Source organism: Coturnix japonica, chromosome 3 (assembly GCF_054131305.1).
Source record: "Coturnix japonica strain WE chromosome 3, WE-NBRP24, whole genome shotgun sequence".
NCBI classification, from domain to species: domain Eukaryota; kingdom Metazoa; phylum Chordata; class Aves; order Galliformes; family Phasianidae; genus Coturnix; species Coturnix japonica.
Window position 1 is genome coordinate 29,290,405 of NC_140665.1, and position 20,498 is coordinate 29,310,902.

The 20,498-nt window shown below is 33.6% G+C and overlaps 1 protein-coding gene across 2 annotated transcripts in view; it reads right to left on the bottom strand.

Annotated features, from left to right (window-relative positions):
- The window catches only part of DNAH8 (dynein axonemal heavy chain 8), a 111,953-nt gene that overhangs the window by 47,244 nt on the left and 44,211 nt on the right, over positions 1–20,498 (bottom strand). For both annotated transcript variants that reach the window (XM_085543172.1, XM_085543173.1), the window contains 15 exons: positions 20,208–20,312; positions 19,770–19,931; positions 17,470–17,694; positions 16,637–16,809; positions 14,794–14,972; positions 13,342–13,529; positions 11,798–11,884; positions 11,567–11,674; positions 10,676–10,810; positions 9,902–10,063; positions 7,919–8,165; positions 6,361–6,602; positions 6,141–6,281; positions 2,450–2,687; positions 1,471–1,613 (listed from right to left, as the gene is read on the bottom strand). In XM_085543172.1, the coding sequence (XP_085399298.1) occupies positions 1,471–1,613; positions 2,450–2,687; positions 6,141–6,281; positions 6,361–6,602; positions 7,919–8,165; positions 9,902–10,063; positions 10,676–10,810; positions 11,567–11,674; positions 11,798–11,884; positions 13,342–13,529; positions 14,794–14,972; positions 16,637–16,809; positions 17,470–17,694; positions 19,770–19,931; positions 20,208–20,312 (2,535 nt within the window). The remainder of the gene's footprint in view (positions 1–1,470; positions 1,614–2,449; positions 2,688–6,140; positions 6,282–6,360; positions 6,603–7,918; positions 8,166–9,901; positions 10,064–10,675; positions 10,811–11,566; positions 11,675–11,797; positions 11,885–13,341; positions 13,530–14,793; positions 14,973–16,636; positions 16,810–17,469; positions 17,695–19,769; positions 19,932–20,207; positions 20,313–20,498) is intronic.

Sequence of the window (20,498 nt, forward strand, 5' to 3'; positions counted from 1 at the left end):
GTTCAAATATTTGTTACTGTCTCCTTTAAATTAATGCTATGTGGTCTCTTTCCTTATCCTATTTCTTGAATATTCAAGAGATCAGTTGACCACTATAACACACATAGTAATAAACTTTGGAGAATCAACAAGTCAGATCAGTAAAACATCACTTTGTTTTTATCTAGCTCATTTAATTCAGTCGTAGCCAGAAAGATAGTTCATGCTGTTATTATCTGATTGAGGAGAGAAAATAATAAAAATATTCCTCAAATCAAAATTCAATGCCTTACAAAATAGGAATGCTTGAAAAGAAAGCACAATGACTGCTATCTTAGATGGGAAATTTTGGCTCAACCGAAATGGAGACCCAAGTCCCATGATACACTGAATTCTGAAGTAGAGACGTGGGTAAAACCATACATTACAGGAGCACTGAATTGTGTAAAAGAGTGTGCTTCAGAAACTATCTTTAGAATATTTCAGTATTCACTACATGCACTGTAATGATTGCACAAGAATGTACCTGGAAATACTACAAGTATTTCCCAAGGCTTTGACATACAAAGATTAATCATTTGTTCTCAAATATCAAGATTGCATATGTTTTTATAATCTATGTCAGATACATCAAAGAGACAGCCACATTATGGCCTCAGGAACAGTTTATCAAATCCAAGTAAATGCTCTTGTGCTAAATCCAAGGATTTCACAGAAAAGCCAAGTTCCATCACTGGATCATGCACTTCTGGTATTTCTAATTTTTGCTCCAGATTCCATGAAAGGAGTACACTGAACTGCACTTCGCAATCCAGCATAGGTTTCCACACTAAAATCCTGTAGGATAGGACTGTGATAAAGCAACTGTGGTTTTTTTGCTTGTTTGTTTGTCCAGAGCATCAACTGTGCAAATAGGCCTATACATATTTATGTTTTAAATAACTATTGTTTGATGTGGTCTTTTGGCCATGATGCCAGATTGGATTTTACTGGTTAAATCTACATGTAATTTGCTTTCTCCTATTCTATGAACAGTGGCAATGCTATTAAACACAGCTTTCCTGCTGAAAAAAAAAAAAAAAAAAAAAAAGCAGTAAAAGCATTTAATGTTTAATAATGATTTCATGTTTACAATGAATTGACATATGAAATTGATTATGCTTATTGCCTATTCAAAAAGCATAAGTTAGAATGAGGACTATGGTGTACATACTGGGAGCAAGGTTTTAAGTCCTTTCTCTAAGAAAGATGATGCATTATTGGGTTTAAGTTCTAAGAGAAAAAGTATTTTATTAAGATATTTTAAAATTCCTCAGGGGACAGAAATAACTACAGAGAATTTGTTATTGAACTAAAAACAGATCAATATGTAAGTAATGGTGCAGCTGGAAAGCCATGATTAGAGGTAGAGAATGACTGTAACCCTCAATTAGTATATATATACATAGGTTTCTGTTTTTCTACACTTAAAATAAGTAATTTAGTACTTACTTTGTGTTGTTTTGCAATTGTGTTTATCAAAAACTGAGTTCTGACATTGTCAACATTTGGAACAAGAATAGATGCATATTCTGGGACACTATCTGTTGGATACACATATTCCTGAACACTTTTACTCCAATGTGCCCAATCACCTGAAATTACAAAAAGATTTTTTTAGTCCAAAAAACAATAATAAAAAAATCCTATAAAATATCAATGTGCTATTTAAATACATATATAGCTACCTAAATTAAAAAATTAAAATAATATTACCTGAAAACTTGTTCTTATTCTGCTGGAAAAGTTATAGGATATGAAAACATGGGTGGTGTGTATAAACTAAATCAATATTGCTGGCAGAAAAATATCTGAATTTGGATAAATTAGAAATAGATGCATTTCCATAACATACTGTGCAAAAACAGTAAATTCTTACTGAAAATGATGTGCCTGCATTATTTAGCCTATAAATTACCTGTGGAAAATAATAAAATATTTGAAATCTTGTGAATTCTAAGATTTATTACTGATTATCAAACATGGATAAACAATGATTGTAAAGGGGAATTTAAATTGGATTATATGTTTAACCAAAAATAATAGATGTGAAGAAATTACATACAAATGTAAAATGAAATTAATCTAGAATAGTCTGGAAATAAATTATGTAAAAAATATATATGGTTAAAGATAGATAAGAGAACAACAAAAAACTACAACAACAACAACCTTGTAAGAATGAAATTAAAAGCAAAAGAAATGAGAAAATATTACCAATGAAACAGGTTTCTAACGTCTTATCTTGTTAGAACTGAGGCATAGAGAATATGAGCTACCTCTATACTTCCAAAATCTTTGCTCATACAACCAAGGAGTAAGGAGTAAATTTAAATTTCTAGTGAGCTACACTCAATTTTAAAATGCCAGTAAAAAAAAAAAAAAAAAAAAAAAAAAAAAAGTCTCTTTTTATTATTCAGATTATTCTTACCATTATCAGTAACATAAAACTCATACATTGTTTGATTGGTGCCGGGGGGAATTTCTGGTAAATCTAATTTGTTATCATGATCTCTAATGAAGGCTTCAAGTTTATCTCTGTTGTCCAACTCCAAAAGGGCACCTAAACTCCACATTATTCCAAAGCAGAACAATTTATGCAGATGAGACATACTTGATAAACCACCTTCTTCCTTCGATGGAATCAAACCTTCCAGAAGATTAATGGTCTGCAAATATTTTAAAATATAATTTATTAAGAAAGCATTACATAATCACTTTTTATATCCCCATATATTTACATCAATTATTCATATGTATTCACACCTTAAATTATAATTTGAAAATAGATACAGATTACAAAAGAGTAATATAAATCTCAGAATATCAAAGAATAACATAACATTCAGATCTGTAAACCCAAGAAAATAGATTAAAGCTATCCATGTCAGCTTGCATGTTTTTTAAATTTTTCAGTACTTTTACAGTCCACTATTCTTTTAAAATACATCTAAATAACATCACTTACAAGCTAGAATAACAGAACAGCATTCTTTATAATGTCTTAGCTCTCATAATCTCATATACTTCTTACTTATGAGTAGGAATTAATGTAGTACCATATATAAACAAACACACCCACACCTATATATGCATGTGCATATAATGTCTATATGCCAAAATATATAATACAGCGTAGGGACCTAAATGATTTAAATATTTTTAATTGCTTTCAAAATCAGTTTTAATAAGATGACAGACCACTATTAATGACACTTTAAAATGTTAAAATAATACCACTAATTTTCTTAGGAATACGAATTATATGCTATCTAATCATTTCATAAACAGGCTGTATCTGTTTAACTGAACAAAATCTGTTAATCCCCTCAAACATAAGCCCACTTTAAATTTCTCCCATGATGGATTGGCTTATAAAAGTGTTCTGCAGCAGGTTTTTGGAGGAAGAAAATGGAAACCAACTACCTCAAAAATACACAAATGGTTCTGAAAAGTACGAGGAAAACACTTTTTCCCGGCATCTCATCTGTAACAGTGACCAAAAGTGGATACCCTCTGAAAAGTCAAAACATAGGAAAACTAGGACAAATCCTACTGGTACTCTCTTGTCTTGCAGTGGTACTTGGCAGTGGTACTTCCTGTACTCTCTTCAGAGTAGGGCTTTCTAAACCAAATAGCCTTTGCCTGTGTTTAGTAATCATCTATAGATGTTTAAACCATGAAAATTTCAGGACTGGTCCTGAACGTACATAAACTTTTACTATACACAACACCCTTCAGCAAGATGTTCCATAGGTCTGTTACATGCAGCACGGTACAGTTTGTTTTTTCCCCGTGTGAACCTCTCCATGAACTTCATTTGCCATTTCATTACCTATTTATTCAGTCTCATAAAGTCTGTCTATAGCTCTTCATGGTTAGCTGCTTTGTCCTCAACACCCTCAACAATTCAATGTCATCAGTAAACTTCTTCAGCCACAACTTTTCCTAGTTGTTTATTAATATTTTGAGTAGCACCAGCCCCAGCACTGTTACTTCAGGATCAGTGGTATCCTCTCCCATTTGTAAGAATTACTTCCATATTTCAGTCACTTGTTTCCTACCTTGTAATCAATTATTTACCTAGAAATGTATCACTTGATTTTTGCTATTATTGCTTCAAGTTCCATGTAAATCTCTGATGAAGAACTCCACTGGGCACTTTTATTTCTTCATGAAGGCCACATCTAATTGGAAACTGACTTTTCAAATATACTTACAAGGTGGGATAGTCGTAAATAAAACTGCTGACTCTTCTCAGACAAATTTTACTTGTCTATCTAATAAGGTTGTCCAGAGGAAGGCAAACAGCCAAAACACAAATATAAAAATAAAAATGGCAGATGAAAAGTTAATCTAAACAGTGATAGAATAAATGCAGTTAGAATGTCAGTGGAAAGTATAAGGAAGGCAAGCAATGGTGACACTGCTTTTACAAAAATAAAAAATATTATGAAGCTATCATGGGTGGGGGGAAAACCAACAACAAATAACAAATAGACTTAACTGTGAATCTTCACAAACAATAGATAATTGGGTACCTGAATATATGTGAGTAAATATCCTAAATTGAACACAAAGAACTCTTAAGAATACATCTGCTATCTGCAACTATTTTGGTACACAAATTTGAGTTGCACCTGGACCAAATGCCAGTTGCACATCCACATCCTGAAATTAACAGAGACATGAGATAGAACCACCAGTCAGGAGGCTAATCAGGAAAAGTGCTTCTGCACATACACCATTTATGGAAAAGGTGTGACCATGACGTCCTGTAAAGAAGAGGTAGGGCAGAAAAAAAAGCGTTTCCAGAAGTAAGTGAAAGAAGGAGGTAAAAATCATGGATGAAATAAAGATCTTGGAAGTGGAGTAATGATCAGAATGATGCATATAGACAAGCACTGGATGATGCAAATGAGCATTAGTCTGAATCTGGTAACTGCAGGTGGTTGCACAGCATAGAACCAACAAGGTATATTGCCTGAACTTCCCATATCAAAAGTAAAATCCCTGTCTGGATAAGAAAGTGAACCAGAGTGGGGAAGCAGGTGAGTAACTGAATATATAAAGTGATTAAGTAGAATAAATGGTCTTATCTCATTGGATCGCAGCTAAACACTAGCATGAAGATACACTAAGGGTTTTGCTGTTACATCTGTGACAGGAACACACTACAGATTTTCATTAAAGGAAGAAATAATCAAAGCAGGTTTAATCAGGGAAACCTTTTACCGGTAAAATAATATGAGTAGAGTGCTGACTTGCTCATATTTTCTGAAGAAAACTTAATCAAAAGTAACATAGAAACATAGTTAATCTTTGTACCATCTGCTGTGGCTATTGATCTGCAGCAAAATACTTCCAACTATTGCAAATCTGAAGCTAAATCCCTAGTGAACAGGAAATAGCTATCAGGTGCTGATTGGCTAGTTTAAGTATTAACCGTGGTGTTAGCAAAAATATTATCTTGTCTATTCACTTATTCTGAATTTATGACACTGTCAATATAGAACAGATTAAATGGACAAATACAGAGTCCAGAGACTCAGAATCAGCACCTGACAACTGATTCATAAGCAAAACAGCTGGAGGCATGCAGTATAGGATTGGCAATCACAATAGATCTGTGAAATCAAAAATCTAAAAAATCACTGATTGGCTCCCACTTTAAGAAAAATTGTGACTGGCAGGAAGAGGAAAGCAAAAATAACTATGTTGACCTTGGAAGAACTGATTGACAACATCTGGAGATAAAAATAGAATTATTCTCTGCTGAAAGTATCAGGAGGTTTGGTTTGACCTTTACTGCAATTTGTTTCGTGTTTACAGAACTGGAATGAAACCACTCACTAGCTTATTAACCATATGCTTCTGAAAACCAAATAAAGCCTTCAGATTCTATTCATCTCAAGATCAGTTTAAATATGAAGCAATTAGGAGAAGTTCATTCCACACAACTCTAACTGCTTCTCCTGTATTCCCAAAGAAACTAATATGAAGGCTGTGGTTTTCCTCATCACAAAACAACCTTTTCAAATGAAATTTTATTGCTATCATGTTGTTCAATTTTGCAGACTTACAATGTCAATTCATGCAAAATTACACGGTATCTATTTTACCTGCATAATGTAGTTACACTCCAGAAGCTCCATTTTTGGAGTAAGGTTTAGTTTCATGTATGTATATGCTGGTTCAAAGATTCTGTCATACAGACTTTGCAAAACTTCAGATTCTTGAACAGAACGTGTTTTCAGCCATGCCTGAAAAACATCCACAATGTTATTCTGTGCAAACATATAACCAAGTAAAATTAGGAGTAGCTAGCAATGATAATCTTACTTGTAATATTGGTCTCCAGCTAAGGGCAGAAGAACTGATGAAGACCATACCCATACGAGAAACTGTAGCTGGAGAAGCATTCTCAATGTTGTGGACTTCAAATAACAGCTTACAAGAAGGAGACATGGGAATACGATCTCCATTTGCTAGAGTGAGAGTCTTGTTATCATCCAAAACTGAATTTAGATTCTCAATCCAGATTGCATCTACAGGACCATCTAAAATCAGAAACACATATTCACCTGGAAAAAAAAAACAAACAAAACAAACAAACAAACAAACAAAAACCATCAAAAAAACAAAAACAATGAAAAGAGTTATAGTTCTTATCCCCATTCCCAAAGACCAAGCTTATTGTAAATTCTACTGTCTTCACAAATATTCATTACTGTATGAATTGCACAGCTAGTAAAGGCATCATCTCTGAAAGAAGCAAATGAAGGTATGATTATATCTTCATAGCATACATCTGAGAAGAGATTACCCCATCTATGTGCGAACAATCAGATTGCCATTCTCTCAGTCTCCCTCCTCAACAGGAAAAGAGGAGAAATTAAAAAGAAATTGCTCATGGCTTAAGGCAAAGACAGAAAGATTGTTTACTAAACACTGACATGTAACACAGACTCAATTTGAAAAAAAAAATAATAATAATTTATTTAAAGGATATTAAAGGATATTTATTCAAATGATTAAAGGATATAGAAAGGATGTTAAGATACTTGAATTTTTAAAGAGGAGAGCAACCAAGCAGGTAAAAGGCCTGGAGGTCACGTCCTGTGAGGAGAGGTCGAAGTGGCTTTGTATAATTTGGATCAAAGGTAGCAGAGAGGAGACTTAATTGATCTTTACAATTTCCCGAGAGGAAGTGGAGAGAGAAGTACTGGTCTCTTTTCCCTGGTAATCAATGATAGGATGTGTAGGAATGTCACAAAACTTCACAGGGGGGTTCAGACAGACTGGTGGGTCTTTACTGTGAATCACTTCAGAGTGAGGAAGGGAGCCTTGGCATCTCAGTACTCTGCCTTCTTGGCCTCTGTTCCCCTTTTTAATCCCTCTTTTTTAAATAGAGGAACCTATATATATATAGGAACCTATATATGTATACCTGGGAAGGTACCATAGAAGAATTCCCGTTCATTAATACAAATATTTTTATTCTTTAAGATGCAAATGAATATATCTCTGTGAAAAGGAATTTCAGTACACTGCAAAATAAATATAAGTAGTGAACACACAAAAATAACAGAAAAAAAATATTAAAACTGGTGGAATAAGTACAAAAATATAAATCTTCAGTGTAATTTATCAGCCTCCAAGTAACACATCTGCAATGTAGAACCGAAGTAGCAAGGGGACAAAAAATTTTATTATTATAGTTTTTACTGTTTAATGTTAACATGGAAACAGTAAGTTTTTAAAGTCTTCCTCTTTCTTGTAAAGAGATCTGCAATATCACCTACCACTGTTTTCAAGAGGGAACTTTTCAAACTTGGGATTCTTTTCAACACATTATTCAAGACGCATTTTCGATGACTCAGAAATAGTGTTTACATACCCTTTTTAGTTTTAAGTGTTTTCCTCCACAGTGTAGAAAAAATTCCATCTGTCCAATCATTAGTGGCAGCATCTAGTCTTCCAAACATCTGAGGAGCTGTAATAGCTTTGGGATTCATTCGCATTTCTCTATGAAGTTGTCCACATTCCGTCAGTGCTCTCATTAATATAGTTATGACCATTGTTTTTCCAGATCCACTGGGTCCAAGTGTCATCAGCCCATGACGTACTAGAGAAGTTTCATACAACTATTAAAAAGCAAAATATTTTGAGAAATATGCTTTTGGAAGATTTTTGCTTGCACTTACGTATGTTTAATAGTCACAGATTATGAATACATTAGACATTGAAGATAAGGAATTCAGAAATCAGTTTGTATTTGCTAATTTGTAGTGTTTTGAGGAACTGTACATACTTTTTTATCCTTATCTATTAAACACCAAACAAGTTTACTATAAAATGGCTTTACAGCCATACAGTAATTATAGCCTCGTCTTACACAGAAGGAAAAAGATAAGTAGTAGCAAAACATTTAACACAAGGATGTATAATCATGAAAGTGCTAAAGCATCTTAAGTACATCAAATAAACAGATGTAACACTTCCTATGGGATTTTAAATTAAGACTACACAGCTGATTAACAAATCTAACACCTCAAGGACTTCCTTGACATATTTATGTACAAATTACTGTAGCCCAAAGTTATAGTTTAACTATTAAATCACAAGTTGACTAAGCACCATGTCTTACAAATGTTCCAGTAACAGAATAAGTAATTTCTTGGAATACCTTAAGTCTTTTGCTTTTCAGTCAGTGTAATTTTGGTCTAAAGAGCATGCAATATAAAGCAAGCAAAACATACTACACTACTACACTACAAGCAACCTGGCAATGTATAGGGTCTATCTTTCAATTCCTCAAATGCCAAGAATAAAATATGTCAAAATTATACAACTTTTTCTTGTTTGCAGGCAACGTTGTTTGCCAACAACTATATAACATCTCCCATTCAGATACTAATTTTTTCTTACTCATTTTTACTAATCATGCTATATTCAGGTAACAGGGATACATATCGCACATAGGTGTGGTCTTTCCACAATATTCACCTGGTTCATGTACTTGAGAAAAAGCTAGCTTTGAACACTACATACACAAATTGACCATAGTCAGGCTGGTTCACATCCTTCGATGTCTAGAAAACCTCCAAGTCTCTTCACAGCTTTAACCATTCAACCACATATGTCCTTGAAAGACACAGTTCATTCATTTGCACCTTTGGTTCTTTGCTTTTATAGCACTTACATCTTGTTCACTTGCATAATTAACCTTGTCATAGGTTTACATAAGGTTGCAATAGATCAGACACTAACACTGTCTGAGGCCACTACACATCCTTACACTTTATGTCTTTAAACCCAATATATGTGAACTGGATGATCATTCAACCAGAATATAGGTTCTTAACACTTATGTGAGAAAATATTAATTTACTACAATATCTGTTCAAATATACAAATACATACCTCTCATGTTCTTCTTTGCCCTGGGATATCTCTTTTAGCACTTACCCTCTATGCTGTAGAAGTTGTGACCTGGCTATCTTTTTTAAACTTTATTTACTGCCTTGGCCTTCAGAATGCATTCTTATGCCCTACTGCCCCTGCTCCAGCCTACAAGACTCATATTTAGAGAGCCAAGTACATACTTTTCTGCTTCAGATAACTCAGATGCACTAAAATATAAGGCAAAGGTTGGGTTAGCAGCATTCTAAAAGGTTTGGGTTTTTTATTCTTCTTCTGGATATAAATAAATAATAGATTAGCCTTGCTAGTGTGGTTTACATGCAGTCTTAATTTTATTCTTATACTAGCAGCACAGGTCTTTGAATGAGACAGCAATTTAACCAATAGCATGGTGTTCTGACTTGCATTTGCTAAGATATTTGATTTTTTTTATTTTTATTTTTTATTTTTTTTTTACCTGAACAAGCTTAAGATTCCATGGTGGATGATTAGTCAATCCTGCCTCTTCAATCTGATTAGCTACTGCAGCCTGAAGTTCATTATATGTATTACTGTCCAACTGCATCCCCGGAAACAGATCATTGATAAGACTGAGAAACAAGGGTTCGTCTTCATCTATCTGAAAAAGTCATTTGGCATTAGTGCCCAGTTATCCACAGTTCTTAAACACAGATTAATATCTACTGTAAAATATTAAACAATAAGAATACAGTTTTTAAATACAAGTGCTTGTATTCATAAGCACAGTCAGCCCACAGGACATCTCACTAAGCAGACAGCATTTTCCTAGTGTTATCTCTATGTCATGTGAAAAATAAATTTGAAATTTATTTTATTTCTCAGTGTACACTAAATCTATACTTACAAAGTGTATGATGTTTCAATTCTAATGCTTGAAGAGCACCTATAAAACCTTTTAAAAAAGGTGTGAAAGATAGATTTCTCATCCCTGCTGGATGTCATACACTACTGATTTGGTAAATATACTGTATTTATGGCACATAAATTTAATTCATATTCAAATTATTTCATTTATTGATGGTAATCAGTCTATACGCATCAGTATGTAAAACATCATACCTCCAGACAAGCCACTTTTAACCCAGTTGAATCTTTGCACTCTAACAACTGTTTACAAGTTTAGTGAATGCTCACCGCTGCTTCATTATAATACAGTGATAATTAGCTGTCCTGCCTATTTTGGTGCTAAAATCTTAAATTAGATTCTTACCAGCTTTGAAAGATTCATATCTCTTAGTCCCCTCATAACAATGCTTAATTCACTTTCATTTGGTCTGGCCCTTTTTTGAGTTCCAAGAGTTCTAAGTACTGAAAGGATATTCCTCAGACCAAAGTCATAATGAACCTAGTTGAATGTGAAAATACAGTTTATGCATCAGTAGCAAGTTCTCTACCTTTAATTCATTAGAATAGCAAATCTTACTTCTCTGTTCTAAAGTACAGTCACCTTGCCTTGACAAGTTAACTTAATTTGGAAGTGTTGCGGTTCTTTAGGAATTTTTCTATTAAAATAAACAACAGATAAGAAGTCTTTTTCAGGAAAGAGGGTATAAGCTTTCTAGTTTGGATTTCATTGACTTCACCATTTATGAACTGATATAGCAACTGTGTTGTAGCTCTCTACATTAGTGTTCTATAAAAACAATATTTGCATTCTACCCTGAATGTTCCTAACAAAGGCAGCTTAAACCTTTCAGAAGAAATCAGTACTGTGAAATATAAAGCAGTGCTATAACTTAAATCAAACTCCAGACATTCCTCCTGCAGTTTTGAAGATACAGATGCTTTCACTATGCACTACACAAAAATGAGACACAAGGTTAATTTTCCCTGCCTGCCACATTTAGGCAAAGAACTTCATACATAGGAAACAAGTCATAATTTTTTAACAGTTTGATGAATATGTTTATATAACTACACATACATGAGCTTACACAGTTCAAAAATGTTAATTAAAAAAATGCTTGAATTATATTTCAACTACTTCAATATTTTGTTAAAAGCATAAAAGTGACTGCTCAGAAACAATCTGCACAAATCAAAATCTAAAGGGTTGCACTGTAAATATTAAGACAAAGGGGAAGAGAATGCATAACATTACCTGCTTAGTCAGCTGCTCCTCACAAAGTTTATAAAGAACGAAGAACTTCTGAGACAAAACCACGTTATCAATAAATCCATAACTTGCAAGCTTAACTCTTATAATGATCTGAAACGCAATGTTTTCCTTTTAGAAATAAGGGTTTTCTTTTTCTTTTTCTTTAAATAGACAAGCAAATTAAAATATTCAAATAACAAAGAACAATTCTTTCAGTTCAGTCATTGATTGTACCTGTCTGTCTGGAACCATCATTGACACAGTTCTAAACAGAATTTTGAGATTTTCTGGTAGCTCTTGGCGCCCAGCATATCCAGGATTCTGTACAAGAAAACAAATTGCATTATTATTTGCATTAGTCAAATAATATCCTTTTTATTAATTTTAAGCAAATTTATGCATAAATACTTAGATCGGTTGGGTTACATCCTTTCTCCACTAATGATTAAAATATGAAGAAGAAACTTCAAGCAAACTATGAATCGTATGGAATACAGTTTTAATGACTGAGTTTGATTGAGGATTTCCTGTTACTTGCTGCAAACACGTTGAACAACTGACATCAAACAGGTCACTTTCAAAAGATTAAAAGTGATCAAACAATATTTATAAGCACCTCAGTTATTAATCTACACTTGAATGTGTAGATGTGTAGTTTAATTTCCCATAAGGTCATTCTGGATTGCCATCTGCCTTGGCATCGGGAAACATAGACTATAAAATTCCCCACTCATGAGATTACAGGAATCAGTCCTGTAATGCTTCAGAAATCATGCAGTGACAAGACAGCATATCCTGAAAGTTCTTATTCTAAATCCAGGAGTTTGTGCTTCTACATTTGGGTAGAATGGGTTGGTCGTCCATCTGAAACTATATATACATATACATATATATATATACCACTTTGCCTTTTTTTTCCCCCTTCATATTATTTATTTATATGTATTTATATTTATTTATTTGCACAGATTATCCATTCATTTGTGGGAGTTATCTTGCATATACTGCAAGAATTTTTCACAGGCTGCCATTATACAAAAGTCTCCCATAGATTTCAAGACAATTTTTCATAATGCCTTTGCTAAATCTGGTGTTGGAGCACACAGCAGAGCAGATCTCTTTGCTGCAGAAGGCCAAAACTGGACAACCAGTATTGTGCCTAAACCAGTAAGCACATCCTGTATTTGCAATGAAACCTGATAAATTTGTTTTGAAAGATCTGCTGTCATCATACTCATGCTCTGTAAATCAGCTTTACTTTTGTATTATCCACATAAAGACAGGATGTATCTACTTGAAAACTGTCTTTCCTGGTAAGAAACATTCAGGTTGAGGAAAAGGGTCTATTTTGTTTTTTCTTTTTCCCACCAGAGTAATTTTCTCCCTAATAACATTAAAGCATTTCAGGTTAAGGTAGATAAGTATAACATACTTTAACTAACTAACTAACTAAATAAAAGTAACACTGCAAAAACAGTACAAACACTGTTTTGACCCTCTCAACAAGCACAGAGAATTTTGAAAGCTTGGTCAGACTTGTAGGTAGATGCCATAATGAGTTGTAGTACAGTAATGAGGGGGTGTGATGCTCAGGAATAATCTTAAAGTAAAAGCTAAGGCATGCAATTCTTGAAGAATTATTTATATGTTCTGCTAGTTCAGTCTATATCTTAGCAACAGCTCCAACTAATTAATCAAGCAAGTTGCTTTCACCTTTTCATGTCATAAATGTCATATGGCATAATTTGTTACTTCTAGGGAATTATTGCTCTATTTACCATTGTTAGGAAAATTCCAAACTCTGGGTTTAAATCTACACAGTCTCCATCAGAAAAAATGAACTGCTTTTTTTTTTCTTTCCTTGCTGTTAAGATAATATAAACTTGTTGTGCTGCTACTGACAAGACAGGCAACTCAATCCGGTTGAATTCATCAAAACATCCCCAAGATCCAGACTGCGCGAGACCTGAAAAAACAAACAAACAAAAAAAAAGGATAGAAAAATGTGTAATCTGTTTTTCTTCCAGGTATACTTGAGATACTTGAACTATATGTCTGTACTTTTCTCCAAATAACTGAATAAAATTGTCTGGGGCCAATGTCTAACTTCTTCCTCCTGAGTATTTTCATATCAGTATTCCGTTTCCTAGAAAATGCTTACTAGTGAATTAAAATCAGAAACATCTTTTGTTATCTCGGGGCATCCAGAAGAGTCTGGTACTGTTATTACCATAAATTGAACCTTTAATATGGCAATTTGGTTATTTTGCAAGAAGCAATGGTTCATCTAAAAATTAAAAAAGGAGTGACTTACAACTTAAAAAAAAATAGCCCGAAGATATTGCAGAAAAAGTCCTGCTTTTTAACTTTTCTTTGTGTTTTCACTTTCAAACATGATACTTTTAGAAACATGCAGCTTTAGGCAATATTATGCTATAATTATTTCTTTGATAAACCAAACAATAAAAATCTAAATAATTTCACCCTTTGCTTCTCAGTGCAGACAATACTATGACTTCAAAAATCAACTGTTGGAAACTATATGAAGTCCAACAAGCCATTTATCTGGCAGAGAATAACTGCATGCTTGGTGCTGACTGGCTAGAATGCAGTTCCGCAGAAAAGGACCTGGTATCATCCTTAACAACTGAGCATGAACCAGAAATAGGTCCTTGCAGCAGAGGTATCCCACTGCTTATTATCCAAAAGTTTTGGGGAAATCATTGTTCAACTTTACCTTGAACTTTTGAGATAGCAGTTGTAGTAGCATACATGTTCTGAGGCTTTCCAGGAAAGAAAAGATAATGGCTCACTGGAACAAGTCCATCAGATGGACTTGTGGACCATCCATACCCATGATTGGCAGGGTATGGACGATATGATTCAAAAGGGGGGCTGACAGAATATGGTTTCTTCAGCCTGAAGGGAAAGCTAATTGAAAAGACTACTCCAGTTCATTGGAGCTGGAGCCAGGCTCTTCTCAGAGATCAACGGTGGAAGAAAAGCCATTGGACACAGGTTGAAATATGATTAATTTCAAGACAATAGTTACCAAAAAATGAGGTTGGTTAAACACTTGAACAGTGGCCCTGAAGTGTTCTAGCCATCCCTGGAGATATTTAAACCCAATAAGGGCAACCTGCCCTAATTGCACCTGCTCTGAGTATGAGGGTAGTACTTTGCAACCTGTGGAGGTCCATTCCACCCTATTTCGTTCTATGAAATCTTACCTTTGAAAATCCTACCCAAACCTCTGAAGTCCATTTGATCAGAACAGTTGAAGACTACTACGTATTTTCCCAGAGCCTTTCCCATGTCTTTTGTTGTTTCTGTTTTACCAGTTCCAGCAGGTCCAGCTGGAGCTCCTCCCATGTTCATTCCCAAAGCCTGAGCTAAAGTTATATAGCACCTAAAAACATTAAATCATATCAATTTATTAAACTATGATGAATAAGTTTTATATAAATACAAAAATGAGTTATGTGATATATTGTTGTGTTAAAGCATAGATTCTTTATAAGCAATTCCACTGATTTCACTTGAATACAGAAATTTCAGAATGGCAAAAATGCAGAATTTAAGCATTACTAGTAAAACAACAAAAAAATCATATGATCTTTCTCTAGTACATTAAAATTAGATAAACAAGCAGATCAGTGAACAACACAAAGGAATTTGTCATTAATTCCTTTCGAAGCTTCAGTGAGACAATTCTGATGTTAAATGATACCATCTTATCATTTTCAGCAATAGCTCAATCTTTATATTACCAGGTTAGGTTACTCTCATCTACATCTTGAAGTCTGAAAGAATCAGGATACATGACCCTCACCACAATTATGGATTAAAACTTTGAATCACCAACTTTTTTTTTCAGTCCTGAAGAGTCTTGACTGCCATATTAGTTAAATGCAATACTTAGGATTTTCACACACAGTTAAATGGCAGAATACTCAAATTAAAATGACCAAGTTTCTGAGGAGGTATCTTCACTGTCAAATCAGTTTTAAGTAACTAACATTGCTAAAAAGCATTTATTCAGAGTTTTTAGTCTATAGACTTTAATAACTACCTAATTCCTATGACTTAGATTGAATAATTGTGGTGCTTTATATCAAGCCACTACAGGCTCATTGATGTCTATTATCTGACTCTGTCAACTAATAAGAAATATAAATAACTTTAAGGTTTTACTTCTATGAGTTTACTGGGATAAAGACAAATTTTGGAGTAGAAATTAAATTTTTCATGCCAAAAATATTTGATTGCTGAGTGAAACACAATATACCATAGAAATGAATTGAGCATTCCATATTGTCACAATAACAGTCCTACCTATTCTGGAGAAATAAAGATGTTCTAGAAAGCTGTACAGACCCATATTCCACATAAATAACAAAATTAATAATAGCATCGTGGAAGTTATTGCAACGTACTGAGTGGAATTTTTGGCAAGTGAAGTATCTTTTGGCAGTCTAGTTTCCAATTTGGCCAAAAGTGACACCTCAAGAAAGGGACAAACTGAGGAAGAGGCCATGGAACTTCATAGGAAAAACAACAACAAAACAACATCAATCCACATTTGAAGCAAAGTTAATGGTTGTTTCCCAGTACTAATAATTGGTTGTCTTAGACTTTCAAAGACACTGGGGTAGTGAAGGTAATCCTTGACACTCAGGGTAGCAATAAAATCCTTAGTGAATCCTTCATTACAGAGCTTGAAACATTTGATCCAGTCTCTCTTTTCAGAATAGAAATTCTGCAAAAAATGTAAACTAGTGTGTAATAACTCAGTTCCGCTAGTACATCATTTAAGATCATGGCATGGTAAAACTGTTAAAGAATGACTAAGTGTACAAAATAGTGAGAATGTACTTCACTTCTTATTTTTCTTCTTCCTTTCTTTTAGGATACACTTAAGCAAATGTATGAGAAGACTTTCAATAGTGACTTAGAACACACAAAGGTTAATTCAGAATATTTCTCTTTAAACTATGTTAAATAATAATTGTACTATGTTAAATAAACTCAATGTATATAATAATATTGATTACATATAATCATATTTCTCACCTGTCTGTAAGAGGTGTTATAACCAGACGTTCAGTGCAACCCAGAAATTCATTTTGGTAAATAAAATCAACATCTGTAATGGATACAATAACTTGATCAAGATCCTCCTTGAAATAAAATCTAGACTGCTTTAGCCACTCAAAATCAGTTGGTGATTTGATGTGCATTTTTACCTTGAAAGAAAGTAAACAAATATCTGTCACAACACTCATTTTATTACATTTGATAACTTCAATAAAATCCTAATTGGCTAATAATTAAAATAATTAGTGATTTCTTAAGTTAGAGTTCCTAAGAAGTAAAGTGAATGCAAACCCCACCTAATATTTACAGATCTATTTTAAGCTGACTAACGAATGATCTGATCATTTCAACTGATTGTAATCAACTCCATGTTAATCAAACGAAGCTTAAATTGCTTTGGTTCTGCATCTAAGCCTCCAAGAGAAATTAGCAATCCACATTGTGTGAATTCACCAAACGCACAGTAACAAAGGACATGGTGCAGGAAGGATTTAATGGAGACACAGAAGGTAAAATCTGGGTAATCTAATATGTTCATGTCATCAGCAGTAAAAATATGAGGAATAGTTAGCATTTCTCACAGAATAAATGAACGTAAAGAACATAGCAGACTCTAAGAAGTTCAAGCAAATTACTGATTTTAGGATTCTTTTTTTTTTTTTCATTTGTTTTTCTTCTACATATACACTTTAGGAACAATAAAGAAAATCCCAGTAGCCTGCTCTCTGAAGGAGCAGGAGAGACAAAGAATCAATTAGGTGTTATGGAATACAGAGACCAATTGTCAGAAATAAAAACCTGTGGTTTACCAGATCATCAAAAATGTCACGTTGATGTACGTGAATAGTAATGAGTGTTTCAAACTTCTCCCTGTCGAACTTGGAAAGATCATGTGTGGTCTGGCTAATCAACATATTCAAAATTTCCAGAAATCTCCCATTGGTCGTTTGCATGATTTTTTTGTCCTCTCTAGCATTCTTTAGTGCTTCTTCAGAATCACGTGTCCACAACATTTGAATTCCCAGTAATCCAACCTACAAATTTAATATGTGAATGAATACAAAATAATAACTTGTTCAATACTATCCATTTCCTAAATGCCCTGGGCATAATGTGAAAATAAATTACAGCACCAGGTGTGCCAAACTATCACTAGCTCCTATTATGGTAATATATCACCATAATGCTCTGCTTGAGTTGACAGGTTCTATTAGAGGATTTCAAACTCCTGAGAAAACATTTTTTTTTTAAGTTACAAAAAAATTATCATACACTGAAATATGCATGAATTAAGCACAACCCTCAAGCTACAATCCAGTCTAAGTATACTCCAGCATCAGAAACAAACAGATCTTAAACTATAGGGAGACATTCTGCTGAAAATTTTTCTCTGATAGCTCACAGCTAATTCATTTTTTTAAAAAATACATTCATTTTCTATTGAACATGGGATGCATTACTGTATTGATAACTGGCTGTCCTCATTAGTGCACTCTGAACTAGAAAGTATTTTTGATTCCAAATAAATCTGTGATGTTGAGTGTAAACTGCAGTCTCAGATTTTTATTACCACATATTCATTTAAATGACATAAGATTTCCATGAATCCAATTGACATCCATGACAAAACATGATCGAAGAGAATTCTATCAGTACCTTTCCATCCCACGTTGTTACATTCACAAAGTACTTTGACCTAATTCTTTGACATCCAATTTATACATTTATCTCCAATATCTGTAACATATTCAAGGCTACAGAGACTGTGAAGCAGGAAATATCTCACCATTTTAGAATAATCTGGCTATCAGAAATCTAATTTATTTTAAAATGACAGCTGAGTTAGAGGGGAAAAAAACACCTGTGGATGCAACTTTTTTTAACCTGTCTAAAACAGGAGTATCTGAGACAGTAAAATGGTAATTTAAACAATATATCAAACACTTCTAAGTATTTTGCCTATTTTTTTTTCTGTGTCCTATAATAAAGCATTTATTTCTCTGTATTTTACATTTCTTGATTAAATACCATTTTCTTCTCATTCCTCCCACCCTGTCCACTACTTCTAAGACAATTAATTTGTGCAGTCTCAACAATCCTAAAATTTGGATTGGGAAACAAGATCTTTCTTGTTTCTTCTTATCAGGTGATAATAAAGCCACCTCAAAATGTCTGACATGTAGGCAAAACAGACAGTACATCATTCCTTTTTTCTTAAAGTAATAGACATCTTAAATTCTGCTAAGATAAAACAATTATAATAAACACCCCTCTACGATAATTCTGTTCAAAATCTAAATGTCCTGACCAACTTTTAAAATTAGGAATATACTGGCTGGTCTTAATATTTTCATAGATTCCATAAAATGGTTTTGCCTACTGCTGTAATGATTAACAAATGACTGGGTCAGAACACAGAAAGTATGCAAAACAATTAATTATTTCTTAATGAAATTCATGATCAATCACTAAGATGGAAAAGTATTTATGCAAACTAGAATCTTTCAAGATAGGCTTCTACTAGGGGTGTATTATAATGACAAATACAATAATTATGAAGTACCATAAATCATCACAAGATAACCATAATAATAGCCCTCACAATCATGAATTATGAGAGAGAAATCAATCTGCACAGTAAATTTTGTTTCCATATCAAAGAGGTTCAATAGCCATCACAGAGGATGTAAGCTCTACTTTATATCCCCCTGTGGCGCAAGTGGTAGAAGTGCCGCTCTGCAACACAGAGGCTCGAATCCCGGGGGCTGGACTCGATGATCTCTAAGGTCCCTTCCAACCCGCACGAGACTATTACTATTACTATTACTATTACTATTACTATTACTATTACTATTACTATTACTATTACTATTACTGTATTTTCTGTAAGAAGACAAAATTATTTTAATGTACATTACAAGAAAAATGTTATGCTAGACATTGTGTACCAAAATTGAAGTCTTCCTGCTACTGGGTAGATTCATATCCTTGTTTTCTCTTTGGAAAATTCCTCATATAGACAGTCCATTAGTTTATATGTTGTGTATTTTCTAGGCCCCCCCACACACAGTCTAGACTGCACACACAAACCCATGCTCTGTATTCTCACCTGTGCTTGAAATTGGTTGAGAAAACTCAGCAAATCATATTCTGGTTCACTAATTTGGTAATATGCTGACCTAATTATAGCATGCAATGAAGCCTGCTGAACCTGTAATAAATTTTGCAACCAAAGCTCTACTGGTCCTTTTGCAATCACCGGAGTGTCCAACTGAGAAATTAATAAAAGTTAAAGGGAGAAAATAAGACGTAGTTAACAAACTTCTGTTCAACACTGTTGGATAACACATAGTTATTAAAGTTTGCACAACAGCTACAAATGTAAATACTATAAATACTGCAAATAACAATTTTATTACATTGATGATTGAAATATTTATTTCTAACTAACAGTAATTCCACTTAATTTATATTGATATGTTGGGCAATAGAATTTTTTATGTATTATGAGATTGCTGTGGGAGAAATAAAAAAATCAGTGATTTACCGCTACTTTTTCTCCTTCTCTTGATATGACTGCCAGTATGCGATCATAATCCTTTTCATGAAATTCTACTTCATTTATATTGTCAGCTATGGAGAGCAGATGTGGCTGCAAGGATAATTCAAAAGTCATTCAAATTATTCAATAGCACTAACATTAAATAACATTACCATAGAAAAGCAAACCCCACAAAATTTAAGGTAAGGTTATCTTGGGAAGATTTGTCTGAACTTATGGATGCACTTCAGGCCATCCAAAGATAATAACTACAGAAGTATTTGTGTTGGATTTTAT